The sequence below is a fragment of the Martes martes genome (assembly GCF_963455335.1).
Source record: "Martes martes genome assembly, chromosome: 5".
NCBI classification, from domain to species: domain Eukaryota; kingdom Metazoa; phylum Chordata; class Mammalia; order Carnivora; family Mustelidae; genus Martes; species Martes martes.
Window position 1 is genome coordinate 35188306 of NC_137892.1, and position 18933 is coordinate 35207238.

An 18933-nucleotide genomic window follows, 5' to 3' on the forward strand; every position below is an offset into this window, starting at 1 on the left:
GAGAGATGGCATTGCCTCTCTTGGTATAAAGGAGACCATGGCCACCATTTCTCTCACCTGCTGTCAGCATAAACTAACTTCAGTAAGCAACACAGCACCAACAGTGGTGTAAAATGCTTACACCAAGCCCCACCCCTCTGCATGTCATAGGTGCAGCTTTTCTAGGACAAGTGTGCTTGAGAACTAGTGCAGTAGGCCCCTCCGCTGGAAGACTAGCAAACCCCCCTGCCACCTCCCCCACACATGGCATTCCATGTCTGAGCAGAGAGTTCTGCAAAGCTTGAGCTCTAGTAGAAATAGCATCAGGTCTCTTAACAAGCAGACCAGAACACACCTAGTTAAAACTCACCACATTCTGGCAAAGGTCCAAACATTCTCCACTGCAGGAATGGAGAAACTCTGCAGAGGACTGACCTGGGGAAAGAGAAGCCAAAACATAGCAGCAGAGTGCACATGGCATACACCAGAGACATTTCCTGAAGCACCAGGCTCTGGAAAATATGTGACTTCTTCCTCATAAAGCCATTAATCAGAAGCAGGAAACATACCAGGCTTTTCTAACACAGAGAAAAAGACACAGACCTAGACAAAATGCCAAGACAGGAATTCATCCCAAGAAAAGGTCACAGCCAGGGATCTGTCTACTTGAAACACATATACATATGCTTGATCCAGAATTTAAACCAACAACCATAAGGATACTAGTTGGGCTGGAGAAAAGCATAGAACACCATAAGGATACTAGTTGGGCTGGAGAAAAGCATAGAACACCATAAGGATACTAGTTGGGCTGGAGAAAAGCATAGAAACACATAGGGTGTTTCTTTAAAAGACATAAAACCTGGTTATGCCTAAATAAAATATGCTGTGACCAAGATGCCAAACCAACTGGATGTAATGATGATAAGGGTAGAAGAAGTAGAGGAATGAATAAGTGATATAGAAGATAAAATTATGGAAAATAATGAGGCTGAGAAGAAGAGGGAAAGAAAAATATTGGATCATGAATGTAGACTTAGGGAACTCAGGAACTCCATAATAGCTTTCATATAATACGAGTCCCAGAAGAAGAGAAGGAAAAGGGGCAGAAGGTTTATTTGAAGAAATTATGGCTTAAAACTTCCTTAGTCTGTGGAAAGAAACAGACACCCAAATCCAAGAATTACAGGGAACTCCCATCGAGATCAACAAAAGCTGGCAAACATCAAGACATATCTTACTTAAATTTACAAAATGAAGAGATACAGAAAAAAATTCTAAAAGCCTCAAGAGAAAAGAAATCCCTAACTTACAAGGGAAGACAAATAAGAATAGCAGCAATCTCTCCACAGAAACTTGGCAGGCCAGAAGAGAGTGCCATGATTTATCCAACCTGCTGAATGGGAAAAGTATGCAGCCAAGAATACTTTATCCAGCAAGGCTTCATTCAGAGTAGAAGAAGAAAGAAACTTTCCAAGACAAAAATATAATAAAAATAATAAAAATAAAGAAACTAAAGGAGTTTATGACCACTAAACCAACCTTGAAAGAAATATTAATGGGGACTGTTTGAGTGGGAAAGAAAGACCAAATGCAACAAAGATTAGAAAGGAACAGAGAAAAATCTCCAGAAACACTGATTAGCACTGAATTCATATTTATCAATAATCACTCTAAATGTAAATATTCCAATAAAAAGACATAGGATATCAGAATGGATTAAAAAAAAAAAGACCCATCTATATGCTGTCTACAAGAGACTCATTTTAGACCTAAAGTCACCTTCAGATTGAAAGTGAAGGAATGGAGAACCATTTATAATGCTAATAAACTTGTAAAGAAAGCCAGAGTAGCCATACTTATATCAGACAAACTAGATTTTAAACCAAAGACTGTCACAAGAGATGAAGAAGGGCACCATATCATAATAAAGGGTCTATCCAACAAGAAGATCTAAAAATTATAAATATGTATGCCCTAATTTGGGAGCATCCAAACATCTAAATTAAACATAAAAGCCATATATGAAAGACCCACAGCCAATAACATCCTCAATGGGGAAAAGCAGAGCTTTTCCTCTGTGCTCAGAAACAAGAGAGGATGTCCACTCTCACCACTCTTATTCAACTTAGTACTGGAAGTTCTAGCCAAATTATAGGAAGAACCCAAATGTGCAATGACTGTTGAATGGATAAAGAAGATGTAGTGTACATACATATATACACAATGGAATGTTACTCAGCCATCAAAAAGAATGAAATCTTGCCATTTGCAATGATGTGATAGTATAATACTCTAAGAGAAATAAGTCAGGGAAAGACAAATATCACATAATTTAACTCATATGGAGAATTTAAGAAACTAAACAGTTGAACATAGGAAAAGAGACAGGCAAACCATAAAACAGGCTCTTGACCATAGAGAAAAAACTGAGGGTTGCTGGAGGGAGTGGGTGGGAGAATGGGTTAAACTGCTTTTGGATATTAAGGAGGACACTTGTGATGAGTACTGGGTGTTATACGTAAGTGATGAATCACAACATTCTACTACTGAAACTTAAATTACACTATACGTTAACTAACTGGAATTTAAATAAAAACTTAAAAAATAAAAAAAATAATGTTTTGGATGTAAACAAGTATTGGTATACATTTACACATGTGTGTGTGAGAGAGAGAGAGAAAGAGAGAGGAAGAGTAAAATTGGATGTGAGTGTATGTGAATATGTATATGGAAATATGTCTATTCTAGCATTTGATAAAGATGGAAAGAATGGATTATCAATGATTGTTTTGATAATTATATATGCATAGACTTTTTATTTATTTTTTATTTTATTAAGATTTTATTTATTTGACAGAGAGGGAGAGAGAGATCACAAGTAGGCAGAGAGGCAGGCAGAGAGAGAGGGGGAAGCAGGCTCCCTGCTGAGTAGAGAGCCCAATGCAGGGCTCGATCCCAGGACCCTTAGATAATGACCTGAGCTGAAGAGAGAGGCTTACTCCACTGAGCCACCCAGGTGTCCCTACATTTGACTTTTTAAAGGTTGGTTAAGTACCATGCATCATAATCACACATAATAAATTTTTTAAAAATTTTATTTTTTAAATTTCTTTTCAGTGTTCCAGAATTCATTGTTTATGCAGCACACCCAGTGCTCCATGAAATACATGCCCTCCACAATACCCACCACCAGGCTCACCCAACTTCCCACCCCCTTCCCCTCCAAAACCCTCAGTTAGTTCCTCAGAGTCCACAGTCTCTCATGGTTCATCTCCCCCTCCAATTTCCCCCAATTAAAACATTTAAAATGACTAGAAGAAAATATAGCACAGTACCTTTAAAAGTCAAGCAGGAAAGGGTCTCATAAAGAAAAGATAAAAACCACAAATCATAAAAGACATGATTGGAAGACAACTACAGAAAAAAATGTGCAAGATCTGTGCAGAAAAAAAAATGAGAAAGAGTTAAAATACAAGTGAAAGTTGAGAAATACTGTATGCACACATATATGAAATAATATAACAATAATAATAATAACAACACATTTATATCTTTTGCATTATTATTGCTATCCTCAGCTTTCAGTGTGGTTTCAGAACTTGTCAGATAGCCGTAAGTTGACCAAGACTAAACCTGTATTTGACCTGCATTTTTCTCCACTAGCCCCCATGTCATTAGCTATGTGTCACAAGTTGGCCTCTAAGTCTATAATTTGGAACTTCAAATAGTTTCCCAAAACTACAAACTTTCTCTGAGAAAAGTCCAGTTTGAAATGATGTGGTCAAATCTCTAGGATGCAGCAAGATACTTTCCTCTTTCTTCTTTATATTAGTACTTCAGGTGGGGGTGGGTGGGAAGGGGTTACAACTGAATATGTTGCCAGACAACTGGCTCTGAGCCTGGGATATCAGAGACTGAGGGGAGCTGTGTGAGGAACTGCTTGCTACACATACTCTTTTTCCCCTTCCATCTACTGTAGCCTTTGGCTGAGCTGCTGTCAGTGCTTTTGGGGATGTGGGAGAGGCAGAGGACAATAGTCTCAGTTCAGAATGTGTGAGAAGAGCTGAAAACTGTATGAGGTGAAAGAAAGAGTCCCTGTGGTTAAATATTTCTTGGAAAGGAGTTTTATTTTGTGATCTAAGACTACTTTATACCCAATAAATATGGGTAAAGCTAACCGTTTTCTTCCTTGTCAATACTGCCTCAGCAATCAAAACTTAATCTGTATTGATTATAAAAATAGATACTAATTGTAGAGACAAGACCTCATTTTCTTTCTTTGCTTCCTCCTCTCTTCCTTCCTCTCTCTCTCTCCTTTTCTCCTTCCTACCTTCCTTCCACTCTCTTTCTTTCTTTCTTTCCTTTCAAGACTTTATTTATTCATTTGACAGAGAGTGAGTGAGTGAGAGTACAAGCAGAAGGAGAAATAGAGGGAGAAGCAGGCTCCCTGCTGAGCAGGGAGCTCAATGTAGGGCTTGATCCCAGTACCTTGGGATCATAACCTGAGCTGAAGGCAGATGCTTAACCGACTGAGCCACTCAGGCACCCCAAGACCTAATTTTCTAAGTTTACATGGGGATTTTCATAAAGCACAAATAACCAGGATAAAAGGTTACCATGATTTTTGAAAGTTAAATGTTACAACTTTTTTCAGGAAGTTTTTGCTCTCATTCTAAAAATGAATCTTAATCTAGCTCTGCACATGTTTAAACTAAAAGATTCCACTATCAATTCTATTTATCCCCTGTTTTGGTTGCTACTATTCCTTTTGGTTGGGACGGGTTAAAATGACATGCTGGAGTTTTCAGTCAGAAGTTTTTGACCATGTACAAGTCTTTATTCAAATGAAGGAGCTGAAAATCTCCTGGGAACATTACTCACATTTTTGAGGCATAAATACAAGGATATATCACATTTGAGCCAGTGGTCTCAAATCCATCTGTGGCTTAACATAGTGGGGAAAAAAAACCCCATGAACTAGAAATAGTGAGATTTTTAAAAAATATTAATAATATTAAAGTATATTGCAATATGCAATTTTAGGAATCATTTTTTGTAATAATATACCTTAGTAGAGAAGAAAAAGAATGAGAGATGTTGGCTTTCTATCCAGATTAATTTAGAAGCAAATGTATAATATTAATGAAAATAACTCAATTAGATACTTGTAACTTCCTTTGCTGTACCAGCCAGAATTATAGTAAGATCCTCCAGAGTGCTTCTGACTTTGTTTGTCATTTAATCTGGTCCAGAAATGAATACTCATACCCTAGGGTCACTTTGCTCTTTACCCCTCACATCTATTAAAAGTAACTTGATAATATGTTGATGGGTACAGAAATCATTATTCCTTTATTTGATCCAGATACTTCTTACTGTTTTGAGTGAACAGTTAATTTTTTTAAATTTCTTTTCAGCGTAACAGTATTCATTGTTTTTGCACCACACCCAGTGCTCCATGCAAGACATGCCCTCCTTAATACCCACCACCTGGCTCCCCCAACCTCCCACCCCCTCCACCCCTTCAAAACCCTCAGGTTGTTTTTCAGAGTCCATAGTTTCTCATGGTTCACCCTTCTAAAAAGATTTTTTCTATATATTTGAGACAGAGAGAGAGAGAGATAGAGAGCGAGATGGGGGAGGGGCTGAGGGAGAGGGACAAGCAGACTCCTGCTGAGTGGGAACCCAACATGGAGCCTGATGAAGGCATTAATACCCAGAACCTGAGATCATGACCTGAGCTAAAGTCAGATGCTTAACCAACTGAGCCACCCAGGTGCCCCAACAGTTATTTTAATTTTTAAAGACTGTCTAAGTAACTACTTACAGGAAAGAACAGTAGAAAGCAATAGAATCCACCCCCCCCCAAAAAAAAGGTGAAGCATGAGAAATTTAGTAAGAAGAGGAGGGAAAACAGCACCAAAATGGCTCAGTTGTAGATGAATATAATGTGCACTGAATGAGACTTGGTGTCAGATATTTGGAGTGTCAGAAGTTTGGGATGAGTCTCAGCGCAATTTTCATGTTCTAGATGATGTTCAGAATCTTAGTTTCTACAAGATTGTGGATTTTAAAAGAAATTTTGCACGTAATGTGCTTATAAATGTAAAGTTATCATTCCTTTTTCTTAATTTCCAAAAGAATCTTTGTTAGTTTTTTCTTTTTTCTTTATTTACCCTTGGATTAAAAAAAACTTGTGAGGATTAACTATTTCCATAGAGATAGTCCAAAATCATGGTGGTATTGTTTAGTTTAATGAAACTTAAAATATATCCAAAAATCAGAAGTCTGATATTTCTTTAATTTATTTATAAGATTCACAGTTTGTTCTTGAAAAGCAAGTAGACCATTTTCTTTGGTTTCCTGTTGTAACTCCAGAAGATAATTATTTTTAATCAACATATTGCCATACTTGACTATGGAAAAAGATAGAAAAGTTAAGCAAGGCAAGTTCTACTCAGTTCTTTAATTTTTTAAAAAAATATCTTATTTATTTGTCAGAGAGAGAGAGAGATTGAGAGTGCACATGCAAGGGGAGCAGCAGGCAGAGGGATAAACAGTCTCCCCACTGAGCAAAGAGCCTGATGCAGAACTTGATCCCAGAACCCTGGGATCATGACCTGAGCCAAAGGCAGGTGCTTAACCAACTGAGCCATCCAGGCATTCCACACCTCCTTAAATTTTTGTAATCACAGCAGCATTCCACTTGCCATCATGTTTCAGTTAACTGCTCTATGCCAATATAGGAATCAGCTGACTTTTGCTTTTTGTTTTTTGTTTTCTATATTACCTGCAACAAAACTGAGTAAATTAGTAATACTTTTGTTCTCTTTGGTTTATTCTGTTGGGTATTTGTTTAATATGTGTAATGATCAAATATGATGATATATAAAAATAACTATCCATATTTAATATGTATATAGATATAGAAAATCATTATCACTATAGTATAATATTCTGAAAATAAGGGGCACACTAGAATTTCTATTTATTCTACTAGTTATCCAAAGTATACCCCCCCTACATCTCTGTCGTTATCTTTTATGAAGTTCAAGGGTCCCTAAGACTACTATCAGTTCTGAAATCACCTAGGACTTTGAGCATCCTCAGGTTTGCTAATTTGTTAGTAGAACTAACAGAACTCAGCAAGGCTGTTTTACGGTTTTATGGTTTATTGTAGTAAAAGGATAAAGATTAAAATTAGCCAAGAAGTACATAGGGCAGAGTTCAGGACAGTTGTACAGAACTGTCCATTGTCCTTTCCCCAGGAGTTGTGCAGAGAGCATTTAATTCTCCTAGCAGTGATGTATGGCAATTTGCATAGAGTATTGTCAACTATGGAAGGTCACCAAGATTTCGTATTCAGAATTTTATTGGGGTTCAGTCACATACACATGCTGATCTCAGTCTCTGGTCCTTCCAGAGGCCAAATTGATACCATGGCCTAAGGCTACCATGTAAACAACCACATTTTTATCAGACAGGAAATTCTAATGCCTAAGAGTCACCTTCCAGAAGGCAAGGGCAAAGGCCAGCCCTCTCTCTGAACATTGTTATTCTTTACTGTACAACTCCTGAATCTGTGTAATCATCACTTTGCTTCTAGACTACTACAAAAACTGAAAGCCTCCCTGTTTCCCTTATACTCCCTAGAAACTTTTCTATCAAGAAACCAAAAATATTTTTAAAACATAAGCAGATCATTTCCCCTCCTTGTTTAAAATGCTCTGTTAACTTTTCATTACACTAGGAATAAATTCCAAACTCCTTTCCATGGCCTACAAATTCACCATAATAATTTAGAGTGGGCCTCTGCATTCAGAGATACTACAATCCCCCAGCTTCTTGGATGGTTAACTTTTTAAAAATCCATCATATCTGATTTTTTTTTTTTTTAAGATTTCATTTATTTATTTGACAGAGAGATCACAAGTAGGCAGAGAGAGAGGGGGAAGCAGGCTCCCTGCCGAGCAGAGAGCCTGATGCGGGGCTCAATCCCAGGACCCTGAGACCATGACCTGAGCTGAAAACAGAGGCTTAACCCACTGAACCACCCACGCACCCCCATCATATCTTCTTGAATACTATGTGTTCATGGTGATCTTTCTCTCATTGTGTTTATAGTGGCTTTCTTCTCCAGTCATTGTTGAACACATTATTACCACCTGTCATTTCCTGACACTCATTATGAGCAGATATTGTTCTGTTTACCTTTTTAGTATCTGTCTTTCTCTACTAAAACTAAGTGTCCTGAGAGCAGTAACACTGTCTTTTTCTTTGGCACATTAGAACAGCCATTGGCACATAGCATTGACTCAGTAAATATTTGTTAAATGCCTGGCGTGCTGACTGGTTCTTGTCCATTGGTTTCTTGGCATTGATCTAGTTCCTTTCCTTTATGTGGCATTTCACAAAGATCATGTTTTAAACTACATCTTACAGTCAGGTTACATTTTAGTGATATATTTGATTCTGCCAAATTACATTTGTCAAAATTGTAAAGGCTGCATTCATTTATACTCATTCATATGAGTAGAAATACTCATATTACACATTCAATGAATTTGTGAAATCTAAATACCTAGACTGGCAATTAAAGGCTTCCATGGAGTTCAAACACTAAAATAAAACATTGCTAGAAAGAAAGGATCATGATACGGGGTTTCAAACAGCATAGTTTCTTAATAAATTTATTAAGAAATTTATTAATTTGTTAAGAATTTTGTTCTGGCTCAGTTTTGTTATTTCCTAGGATACTGTCTGCTTAGCAGACACATTTTCTCTCAGTATATTTAAAGTAACATCTTTGATAGCTGCCATAGGGTCACTCAAAGCAGAACAAAAGAGTGCCTTATTCTTCAGCTTAGTCCCTGGATGAAGAGTTTCATAGCAGGTATGCTTCTTAGAAAATGTCTAGACATGCATATTATACTTCATTCTGCCTTTTATGACAATTGTAACACATCCCATCTGCCTTTATAAGTTTTTTTTTTCCATTAACTGTCAGTCAATTGGATGCAATAGATTTTCCCTACAAGTATTCTTTGTAAGCAATATTTCACTGTAATCAATAGGTGAACAGCTCACTTTAAAAATTATCAACGGCATTTTAAAAGTTTGGTGAGTTTGAGAACTCAGTTACCAGAATATATTTTATGGACTAATCACTGGTCTTGTAGATTCTAAAAAACAAACCATATTCAATTCAATGATTTGACTATTGTAGACTTATAAAATATTTATTCCTCAGTAACCAATAATTTAAAATATATGAAGGTGGCTTATATGTACTTTAATCAATCCTTCTTATTAATGTAAAGAGTTTGGGACTCTATAAACCAATACATAAGTGGGTTAAAATTCACAGTGTATTTTATTTACCATCTTGTTATTCAAAGCCTCTTTTTAAAAATTTTTGAGGTTCATAATTCCAGAATTATTAATTTAAATCTCATAGTTGTTACTCATATCAAGTTCAAACCTTATTTTTCTTTTTTTAAAATTTTTTATTTTTTATTAACATATAATGTATTACTCGCCCCAGGGGTACAGGTCTGTGAATCGCCAGGTTTACACACTTCACAGCACTCACCATAGCACATACCTTCCCCAATGTCCATAACCCAACCACCCTCTTCCTATCCCCCTACCCCTGGCAACCCTCAGTTTGTTTTGTGAGATTAAGAGTCTTATGGTTTGTCTCCCTCCCGATCCCATCTTGTTTCATTTTTTCCTTCCCTATCCCCCAAACCCTGATTTTGCCTCTCAACTTCCTCATATCAGGGAGATCATATGATAATTGTCTTTCTCTGATTGACTTATTTTGCTCAGTATAATACCCTCTAGTTCCATCCACGTCGTCACAAGTGGCAAGATTTCATTTCTTTTGATAAGCCTTATTTTTCTGATAGAGTCACACATCCATAATTTCATTCTGCAATTTACTTAAATTTTAGCTATAGTTTTACAACAAATTATAGGCCTCTAAAAATTAGATACTCCTACCCCCAACCATGCCACATTTTCCAAGTATTATTTTATTTCCTTTCTCCCCTGACTCCTCTACAATAAGGTCTTTTCTGCAAGTGATTTCATTATTGTTTCAAGTTCCTTAGCTTAAAAAAATGTACTACTCCTTTCCACTTCATGCTTTCCTCCTCCATAGCTAAATAGTATTATTAGATCTTCCCCACAATATCTTGTTTGGCCTTTACTCTCCAAGCTTCTACTGCTCATCACAGTAAAGACCTAGATTACTCATAAAATTCCTGCATTGGTTTCCCAGTTTGTTGTTTGGATAGACATAACATTTCATTGAACATATAGGACACTACTCTTTTGCTCAAATATCTACCACTTAATCTGACCCCATTTATCTTTAGTTATTTATTTACCTTATCCATTTTTAAAAAGTAGGTTATACACCCAACTTGGGGCTCTAATTCACAACCCTGAGACAAGAGTTGCATGCTCTACCACTGATCCAGCCAAGAGCACCAACAAGTTTTTTTTTTAAGTAAACTCTATACCCATCATGGGGTTTGAGTTCACAACCCCAAGATCAAGAATTGCATGCTCCACCAACTGAGCCAGCCAGGTACCCCTTATCCATTCCTAATATGAACTCTTTACCTCAGCTCAGTTTAAGATGCTCACTATCATCCTCTGCCTTCTCTCGTCTTACAGCTACCTCTCTACTGGGAGTCAGTAGGTCCGTTGCCAAAGGAATGAGTAGGCACAATTTCTGTCTCATGTCCCAAAGTAGATGGGACCACCTCCAGGACCATAGTTGAGCAGGACAGAAGCCTGGTTATGAAACCGTCTCTGCATCTACAGATGTTAGGCCTGTTAGCTGGGGTGCAAGTGGATGTCACTTCCCTGAACACACTCCTTCCAGGTCCATGGGTGGGTTCCTGGGTGGGAATAGGCACCTCTGGACCATAGGAGAGTGAGGCTGAAGCCAGATCACAGAGCTGTTTCAGGGCCCACAGTCAGTGGGCCTGTTACTGGGGGCACCAACAGACATGGTTCCTCCTGGGTCCTTTAGTGGATAAGACTGTGGATAAACAGGGCTGGAGCTGAGTTCACAGTAGGTCCACGGCTGGCATCACATACGTGCCAACAGGTGCGCCACTTGGGTGTGGTACTGCCTGCTCACTCTTGGGTTCCACTGGTGTTTTACAACCTCTTACCCGGATCTAAGGTCCTGAGAAAGGTACTTTTGTTTATGGATGACTGCCCAATTGTTTCTATGAGGAAATGAGGACTGGGGACTTCCTATTCTATCATCTTGCTTACATCAATTCATACATATAATTTCAAATACTGCAGCATGCTAATTTTAACTTGTAAAATTTTTGTGGGGGAAAATTACATTTTCAAAAGAATTGGCTGCTTAACTGTAGCCTTGTATTTGCAATACAAATGATGAAAGATGCCTTAAGTTTGGAAGCGGATATTTGCCATCCTCCTCCCACTTCTAAGATGTGCACATACTTTCACTTCTGCCTCTTTCTACCTTCTAGTCTCTTCCTTTCTTATGAATGGAATAAAAGGAAGGAAAAGCACTTATCTGAATTGGAAAGGCTGTGCTGCATGGAATAAGATAAGACTCACTTTTACCTGGCTAGGTCACTCATCAGCTGTGTAATGCTAGGGGACTTTCAACCAAGTTGAAGGTCATATGTTCTATCTATTATGCTAAGCATAATATGGTCTTCATAGCAGGATTGTAGTGAGGACTAGAATAAGGGCACATAGTAGCAGGAATGCCCAAGCTTTCCAGTTATAATAATAATTATTGTTATTACTAGTGTGGATTATAAAAATCTGTATTGAATTAGGAAATATTAAGGATTTTGACTTTTTCATATTGTACTTACTTTATATTGTACGTCCTTACTCAAGATGAGCGCTCATGAGTTCCAGTGTCATGCAGACTATCATCAGGATTTAGGGGACAGTACAATAGAGAATTTAGTTGACTCTGAAACACTTCTATTTCCCTTTCTGAATCTTCTCTTCCTTTTTTTTTTTAATCTGCTTCACATATACTTGTTATTCTTATGTTGCTCTTTGGCTAACTTTAGTTCATATACTCTTTGAAACTTGCTGTATTATTTTATTCTCCAAATTTATCCCATCACTACCTAAATTAGAATTCTCTTTTCCTGGGGGTGCCTGGGTAGCTCAGTTGGTTAAGTGGCTGCCTTTGTCTCCGGTCATGATCCCAGGGTCCTGGGATGGAGCCCTGCATCAGTGGGGAATCTGTTTCTCTCTGTCTTCTTTAACCCCCTTTCCCTGACTAGTGCTCTCATTCTGTCTCCCTCAAATAAATAAAATCTTTTTTAAAGATTTAATTTATTTATTTGACAGAGAGAGAGACAGTGAGAGAGGGACCACAAACAGGTGGAGTGGGAGAGGGAGAAGTAGGCTTCCCGCCAAGCAGGGAGCCCAATGCTGGGCTCGATCCCAGGACCCTGGGATCATGAAAGGAGCCGAAGGCAGCCACTTAATGACTGAGCCACCCAGGTGCCCCAAATAAATAAAATCTTAAAAAAAATTCTCTTCTCCTGAATTGTATTGCATAGCAATATACCACCGAGGTAAGAAGTAAGAAATAATTAAGATAAAGAGTAAAGAGAGACGTCTTCTTCCTTTCTGTATGGGAGAAGTATATTTTAGAAGTGGACCTCAATAATTTATATAAATTACTAATTGTAATACATCTTAGAAGGAGTGTCTTAGACTTTTAAAAATCTCTTCTGGATCCATTGTTCCCTTTCCTCTATTTTAGTTGATTTATGTCTCTATTATTAAAAAAAATCTTCCAGCCTTTAATTATATCAGCAATTATGTCTGCTTTTCACATTATTTTCAAGGCTTTCTCTTGGTTCAAATGCCATGTTTCATTGAGCTTGGTCACTTTTATAAAAGGCAGTGATTTTTCTCGTGTTCTCTATCTAGCTCATTATAAAAATTCACCATGGTGGTCTAAGTGTTCCTATTGCCTTGAACAAATGCCTCTTTCCTTGAATCCCAAAGTTGTTTCCTTTTTTTTTTTAATACATAGTTTCTGGTTTACCTGTCCAACTTTAAATTTATGAGGAATGATATTAGTTAGGTGCAGATCTTTTCTTATGGCTGGAAATTGTTAAATAATCTATGATCTTTTAAAATTAAAGGAGTAAGAGCTGTGAAGAGGAAAACAAATTCCAAAGCTCAGAATTTCAGGCTTTAAAATATTAGCAAAATCAAGTTTTTCTTTTTCACAAAACTGTGTTTTTCTAAGATGAATAAAACAATGTTTTCCCAAAGAATATACTTTTTCAACAGGCGATCAAGTGACATGGATTGGATACTATGGCTTAATATATAACCTGGTGAAAATGTTATGGGAACTTCGAGGAGATGATGAGCAGGATGGATTTAGAAACAAAATATGGCAAATATTACAGAAAACAAAGGATCATGAGAAAGATGGGCGAATCCATAATGGCATATATATAGCTCAGGTAAGATAAAGGTCAAGGCAATAAATTGGTACTTATATTATCAGGAAGTGTTTGTCCTTTCTCTGCAAGGAGAAGAGAATGTCCATATTTAGTATCAGTAACTCAGCTGAGAACACTGTTTTTAAAATTTAATACTGAGGGGCGCCTGGGTGGCTCAGTGGTTTAAAGCCTCTGCCTTCGGCTCAGGTCATGATCTCGAGGTCCTGGGATCGAGCCCCGCATCGGGCTCTCTGCTCAGCGGGGAGCCTGCTTCCTCCTCTCTCCCTCTCTGCTGCCTCTCTGCCTACTTGTGATCTCTGTCTGTCAAATAAATAAATAAAATCTTTAAAAAAAATAAAATTTAATACTGATCTCTGTTTAGTTAAAGATAAGAGGGTTGGCAATCTTCTGACTAAGAAGCTTGAAGAGAGGAGGTGATTTTGGGGAAGAATAATCGTTTTGCTTTGGGTTTGTGCCTAAGAGACATTTTAGGTATGCTAACCACACATTCCAGTTTGCCCAGGTTAGCCTGGGTCTATGCCTAAATTTTCCCAAGTTTCTTATTAGTAGTGAATTAATTCACTCTCAAAAGTGTCTCAATTTGGATGGTAAATTATTTAGTTATCTTGCTTGTAAGTTTTTCCTTCCAGCATTCAATAATACACATCACAAATCTAGATTCACTAACACTACTCTTTTTCTTTAAAGTTAAATATGTACTTTACAAGTTCTTGGTTTGTCTTGTTCTAGTTGAATGACTATATATATTTTTTCTTCACGTTTGAAGAAAATCATTATGACATTAGTTACCCATTCTTCATGAAATGCAAATGTGATTTTCCAGAATGCTTTATCTATATGGTATCCTATGATATTTTTAAACTCCCACCATTTATTTTCTTTTCTATGTCTTATTTTGAGCTAGGTTAATTTGTTTGTTACCCTAAAGCACACTTTTTTCCTGTCACTGAAGTTTCTGTTTTTTTCTTGTTTTCACATGTGCAATTATCCTAACAGTCTTAATATCCTGTTTTCTAATAATAATTAGGAATGTGAATTCATGTTAACAAGTAAGAAGAGCAAATAATGAATTAACTCTGCCTAATGGGTTGTTAAAGCATATGGGGGGGCATCATTGCAACACAGAACACCTACACTCCAGATTCTTAGTAGGAAACAAAACCTTAAACTCCTTGTTTTTCTTTTTTCTTTTTTTTAACATTTTTTTTTTTTTTAGATTTTATTTACTTAGAGAGAGAGTGGGAGAGAGCATGAGAGGGGAGAAGGTCAGAGGGAGAAGCAGACTCCCCATGGAGCTGGGAGCCTGATGTGGGTCTAGATCCTAGGACTCCAGGATCATGACCTGAGCCGAAGGCAGTCGCTCAACTGAGCCACCCAGGCGCCTCTTGTTTTTAAAAAATAAATCTGACTTGGAGTAAAAATCTTTATGGAGGACTATCTAAAAACACGCATTCCTTTTCTCTAGACTTCTAATATTTTTTTATAGAGAAGACAATCAAGAGCTGTCCACTTGAACTACATTGGTTTAGATTGCATGGGCTTGCTTTTATGGAACCATGCTTCAGTTTTATTCTTAGTTGCGGACAGAACATAGAAAGAAAAAGAAAACAATAATTACTATTGTATCTATTACAATGATGACCACTATATCACCCAGTATCCTCTTTGTTAGTATTTAGTTTCATGTGCTCTCTGAACCTTATTATTATTTTGTATAAGCTGCTCAATAAAGTTTTTAAAAAATGAGAGTCAAATTTTGGTTAGTTTCTAAAAAGAAATAGAGGACAATATGACTTCATCTCACTCAGTCTTATTATTTTCTCTTTGTTTTTTCATTTTTTATGAATTCTCAATTATTCATATTATTCTCTGGTTTTGCATCTTTTTTTATATGCCACTTCACATCTCAAATGGATTGTATGTCATCAACAAATAAATAAGGCCACTCAAATTTGTCATTTCTATAATTAGAATCTTATTCATGTGCCTGTTTTCAGGGCCAATCATTTGGTATAGGATAATCTTTCTTCAAAATTTTAGTAAATATCTATAGATAATTATATTTGAAATTCATAAGTCAGTTAATCAGACATAGCAAATATTTTTTTTCAGACATAGCAAATATTTTTTAGTTGCTAGGTCCAAGGAAAGACCTATTACTGAAGCAGTCAGCTCTGAGAATAAAGGAATAAACAAAAGTATAACTAGATGTGCTAGTTTTTTTTTTTTTTTAATGCTTAGTGAGAAGACTTCTAAAGGACGCTTTCATTCATTTTAAATAGTAAATGTGTGGGAAGGCAAGTTTTCCTCAGAGAAAAATCTAAAGTATAAATTTATTTTTTTAAAAAGATTTTTTATTGACTTATTTGAAAGAAAGAGAGAATGTGTGTGCAGAGGAGAGGGAGGACTGGCAGAGAGAGAGGGAGAAGCAGGTTCCTAGCTGAGCAGGGAGCCTGCCATGGTGCTAGATCCCAGGACTCTGAGAAGTGACTTGATCCAAAGGCAGATGCTTAACCAACTGAGCCACCCAGGTGCCCCTAAACTAGAAATTTCTAAAGGCAGATATATTAAGCTAGATATAGTACATATTTAATATAAGAAATACTTATTTGCATTAGATAGATGAACTAAAATATACAATTCACTCTAGATCTATATTATCTAAAAGTTAGATAGAGATAGAGAGATTTGGATTATTAAAGGAACAAAATAAGTGATTTATGGATATAAATGATAGAATGCCTAGCTAGTGACTTTGAAATATCACTTAAATTAGTTTAAATTCCTTTATTTAATATTAAGATACTACAAGTATATACACTAAGAAATTATATAAAAATTTTCACCAAATTCAGTGGAAAATATGAAATAAATATGTACACATTGAGTCCTAAATCTATTTTGCCATGCTGAAGTCTATGGAAAACACAAAGAAATCCCAAAAATGTCCTTTACACAGTAATCTTTAGTGTCTTATTCAAGAGACAGAAGATTCAGAAGATGGAATATTATAGGGGACGCTGGGTGGCTCAGTCAGTTAAGTGTCTACCTTCAGCTCAGGTCATGATCTCAGGGTCCTGGGATGGAGTCCTGTGTGGTCAGGCTCCCTACTCAGTGGTCCCTCTCGTTCCATCCTCCATCCCCCATCTACCTGCCCCTTCCATGCATGTGTGCATGTACTCTCTCTTGCTCTCAAATAAAATCCTTTTTTAAAAAAAGAAGATGGACTATTATCTATATGGCTAGTTCCATCAAAGTTCATGGCACACAGTGGGAGTTCAGGTAAATGTTTGGTCTCTAACTTTTTCCTTATATTAATGAGGAATACATTGTTGTCATCTTTAAGTAGTACTTGAGCTAGAGACTTAATGATGAGTTATGCTAAATGACTCAAGGAGTGTGTCTCTTAGATAAGGAAATGTGAGCTGAGCAGAAATAAGAACACTGTGTAAGAAAAAGCCATTGGAGGGCGCCTGGGTGGCTCAGTGGGTTGGACCACTGCCTTCAGCTGGGGTCATGATCTCAGGGTCTTGAGATCAAGTCCTGCATCGGGCTCTGCTTGGCGGGGAGCCTGCTTCCCTCTCTCTCTTTCTGCCTGCTTTGCTGCCTACTTGTGATCTCTCTCTGTCAGATAAATAAGTAAAATATTTAAAAAAAAAAAAGAGCCATTGGTTTACCTGCCTAGTTGGAGAAAAAGGTTTAGGTTGAACAGTAGTAGGCATTACATTTGAAAGTTATGTTTGGATTACCATGCTAATGTCTTAGAAACTTAGAGATGGTTTAATAAAAATAGAAATGCTAAGCAAAACAATTAGATTTGGGAGAAAATTTTTCTCTTTTTTCTTTTTTTTAAATTTAAAAAAAGTTTTTTTATAAACATATAATGTATTATTAGCCCCAGGGGTACAGGTTTGTGAATCGCCAGGTTTACATGCTTCACAGCACTCACCTTAGCACATACCTTCCCCAATGTCCATAACCCAACCACCCTCTCCCTACCCCCCTCCCCCCAGCAACCCTCTACTTGTTTTGTGAGATTAAGAGTCTCTTAAGGTTTATGGGAGAAAATTTTTCTTATTGAATTTGAATAGTGGGTAATTTGTTTTGGGTAAAATCATGTATACATTTCCTTATATCTTTTTAAAATAATGAATTATTGTCCTGAAACTTTTGGTACATTATTACAGTAATTGTCCCCAATTTATTTAAGACTCCATATATTCACATCCTTGGCATGATTCCTTCTATACGCAAAGACTTGGCTTGACCACATGACTTGATTTGGACAGTAAGACTATACCAATGTTACATGACAGTGTTACATGACAGTGGAGATTTTATTTTTTTAAATTATTTATTTTTAAAATTTTATTTATTTATTTGAGAGAGTGTGTGTGTGTATGTGTGAGAGAGAGAGAGATAGCCAGTGGTGGGGGGTGGGGTAGAGGCAGAGGAAGAAGCAGAATCCCTGCCTAGCAGGGAGCCAAATGTAGGGCTCAAGCCCAGGAACATGATCTGAGCCAAAGGCAGATGCTTAAAGACTGTGCCACCCAGACGCTCCCCAATGGAGATTTTAAAAACGCTTATGGAATGGGGCCTGCCCTTTCTTTTTCTCTTGGAACACTGTAACTGTCATGGGAACAAACTCAAGTTACCCAGTTGGAAGATGAGAGACAATATGGCATGGAGACAAGCCATCCTAGTTGATCCACTGCCCCCTCCCCACCCCAGTCAAAAAGTAACCAGTTCCTGACTACAGACACATGAATGAGCCCAGCTAAGACCAGAGGAACCGTTCTGCTGTGTCTACCTTAAATTGTTGACCTGTGGAACTGTGGCCTAAAGAAATAGTTGTGTTAAACCTCTAAGTTTTGGGTGACCTTTTTTTTGACATAGTAAGAGTTGCATATGTGAAATTTTAGTCAGCTAAATTATTTAATATAAATGTTTCTTTCATTTTTACCATTTTTAAAGGCATTGATAATAATAGACTTGTTGAGCACTTACTGTGTGCCATGTGCTAAGCACTATATGCATTAATTATTTAATCCTCATAAAAACCGTATGTTATTTGTATTTTCATGCTCTTGATTTTATAGATGAGGAAATTGAAATTTTAAATAAGGACATTTAAATTTTTGAAAGATGAAGTAACTTGCCCATGGATACTGTGGTAAATTACATTGTTTGCTTTTTCTAATGTTGAACAATCATTGCATTCCTGGAATGAAAACACTTGATGATGACGTAATATCACTTTTAATATTGTCATATTTACTTTGATAATATTTTGCTCAAGATTTTGCATCCATATGAATTTTTTTTTCTTATAATGTTTCCTATAAGGTTTTGCATCAGAGTTACGCTGTTATCTATGGAATGAATTGGGAAGTGATTATCTTTTTTTCCCTATTCCCTGGGAGAATTTTGTAGTGTG

General features: G+C 36.9%; 1 protein-coding gene across 1 annotated transcript in view; it reads left to right on the top strand.

Annotated features, from left to right (window-relative positions):
* The window catches only part of TMEM232 (transmembrane protein 232), a gene marked incomplete at both ends in the record, with an annotated part of 261404 nt that overhangs the window by 81152 nt on the left and 161319 nt on the right, over nt 1–18933 (top strand). The window contains one exon of the mRNA XM_080804319.1: nt 13318–13496. Coding sequence (XP_080660445.1) covers nt 13318–13496 — 179 coding nt within the window. The remainder of the gene's footprint in view (nt 1–13317; nt 13497–18933) is intronic.